Here is a 2,500-nt window from a genome sequence, read left to right on the forward strand (position 1 = left end):
CCTGGGTTGTGTTCCTTTGTCCTTGGGTTTCAAGTCAGTGACGGGACAGGACACTGGGCGGGCGGAGCCGTTTGCCCGTACGGACCGTCGCTTGCGTGTCCATCTGCCGGATGGGGTCCGGCGTAGGGATATGCCGATGATTCGGATCTTCTTGCTTTTGTCTTTTTTTCCTGGAAAAAAAATTAATAAAGTATTGAATTGACCCTCTCCTTACCAACTATAGGAAAATCGTCACATTCGTTACGATTACAACAAACAATTTTGTTATTCAAATTTCTTTTGTACATCATGAACTTTAAAGAGAATGAACAGTGTGTTGTAGAGCATGTTTTGCTAAAGAAGTTATGTATGGCAAGAACTATACTGCTATTATATAAGAGTGATTATAGATACTATTTTTGTGTTAGTTGGGTGTGAAGTTTTGAGGAAAATCCTGAAAATGGCTAGTGAGGAGAGAGTTAAGAAACGATTCATTTAATCATTTCAAGTTTTGTCATTCATAGTGTTCAATCAGTAGTGAGTGTGGGTTTCTGGTATTGATGTTTGGACAACGAAAAACATAAGGGTATTTTCTGAATAATAGTCAGAAATAAAGGCTGTGTGTGTGGGGGGGGGGGGGTGAGACACACACACACACACACACACACACACACAGAGAGAGAGAGAGAGAGAGAGAGAGAGGGAGAGAGAGATAGATAGAGAGAGACATACATAAAGAAAGAAACAGAGACAGACAAAGAGAGACAGAGAAGGAGAGAGAGAGAGAGAGAGAGAGAGAGAGAGAGAGAGAGAGAGAGAGAGAGAGAGAGAGGAGAGAGATAGAAGATAGATAGAGAGATAGATAGATAGATAGATAGATAGATAGATAGAAGAGAGAGAGAGAGAGAGAGAGAGAGAGAGAGAGAGAGAGAGAGAGAGAGAGAGAATAATGATCAAACGCACATGCGCTAAACCATCCAGATGACTCTTGAGAGTCCCGGGTTTACGCCAACAGCCGTCATATTTTGATTCTCTATTTCCCATTATTTGGACAGCATTGACTCGCTCCTCATTTCTTTTGCTGTTGTTCACAACGCCATTCTTACATCTCTCACTCGTCATTAGTGTTTCATTTATCGTATTTTGTTGATAAAGGGGAAACCCGAAAAGTCCACATTATCTATCCTCGTTGATTAAGTCGAACCTTCCATTACATTTTCTATTGTTATTTACTATGAACTTCGAGCTTCAAGCAGCAACATTTTCATTTTCGACTGGTTCAAACCTATGTCCATATTTTAGGGGCATCTCAGTAGAAATTGTCTTAGAATCTACGCAGGCAGACTGAAGGTGTGACAAACATGGAATCGAAGTCACAGAAAACAATGGTTTCCATGGCAACTGACATCATAGAATGCTGCCTTACAGAGGCCTAATAATAATGATAATCATAGAAATAATAATAATAATAATAATAATAATAATAATAATAATAATAATAATGATGATGATGATGATGATGATAATGATGATGATGACGATGATGAGGATGATGATGTTGATGATGATGATGATGATGATGATGACGACGACGACGACGACGATGATGATGATGATGATGATGATGATGATGATGATGATGATGATGATGATGATGATGATGATAATAATGATAATAATAATAAGTACTTTATATAAATTATAGATAATATTATCTCTCTTTATTCCGCTGATGTTTCTCCGATGATCTTTAACTTGTGATTTTCTTGGGAGTTTCTTAGTTTCTTTCTCATCCCTCTCATTCTCTTTCTCTCCATCTATCTCTGTATATCTATCTCTATCCCCCTCTCTAACTATCCATTAACCTCCCTTTTCATTTTGTTAAGTCACCTCCTCCTCCTCCTCCTCCTCCTCCTCCTCCTCCTCCTCCTCCTCCTCCTCCACCTCCTCCTCCTCCCCTTTATCCTCCTCCTCCTCCTCCTCCTCCTCCACCTCCGGCATAGCCTCCTTCTCATCCCCCTTATCCTCCTCCTCCCCGTTATCCTCCTCCTCTTCTCCCTCCTCCTCCCCCTTTTCCTTCTCATCCTGGTATGTTACAAATAGTTGCCTTAGAAATAAAGATTTAAAAAAAACACCAAACCGAAATTAAACATTTGTCATCATTAAGGTAAAAAGTGTAGTGGAAAAAAACAAACAAACCCTAACAAAACTCTCTTCTTAAAATAATGAAGGTCAAGGTAAAATGGAAAGAATGACGAGAGGAATGTAAAAAATGAAGACCAAAGAATTTCATTGAATGAACATTGAAAAGCCCCGGCAATGGAAAAGATAATAATAAGATATTCTTTGCTGTTATCTGTTATCAAATCTGACAACAATTTAGAAACACGCAGAAGGAAGATTAGAAATGAACTATAGATAGATAGAACGAATTTGACGCCACTCAGGTCTTTGTTATTGTTTTTTTTTTGCCATCCAGGTTTATTAGTAATTCTCACTAAACTGTATTAACAGACCATAC

General features: G+C 38.7%; 1 protein-coding gene across 1 annotated transcript in view; it reads right to left on the bottom strand.

Moving 5' to 3' along the window:
- Window positions 1–2,500, bottom strand: part of LOC144961973 (uncharacterized) — a gene marked incomplete at its 3' end in the record, with an annotated part of 17,949 nt that overhangs the window by 4,986 nt on the left and 10,463 nt on the right. Inside the window, exon 4 of the mRNA XM_078894978.1 lies at window positions 1–170. This exon is cut by the window's left edge and continues 7 nt beyond it. Within this exon, the coding sequence (XP_078751104.1) occupies window positions 1–170 (170 nt within the window). The remainder of the gene's footprint in view (window positions 171–2,500) is intronic.

The sequence above is a fragment of the Berghia stephanieae genome, unplaced genomic scaffold, assembly GCF_034508935.2.
Source record: "Berghia stephanieae isolate SIO BIC M18660-M18661 unplaced genomic scaffold, UCSD_Bste_1.3 scaffold518, whole genome shotgun sequence".
In the NCBI taxonomy this organism is placed as follows: Eukaryota; Metazoa; Mollusca; class Gastropoda; order Nudibranchia; family Aeolidiidae; genus Berghia; species Berghia stephanieae.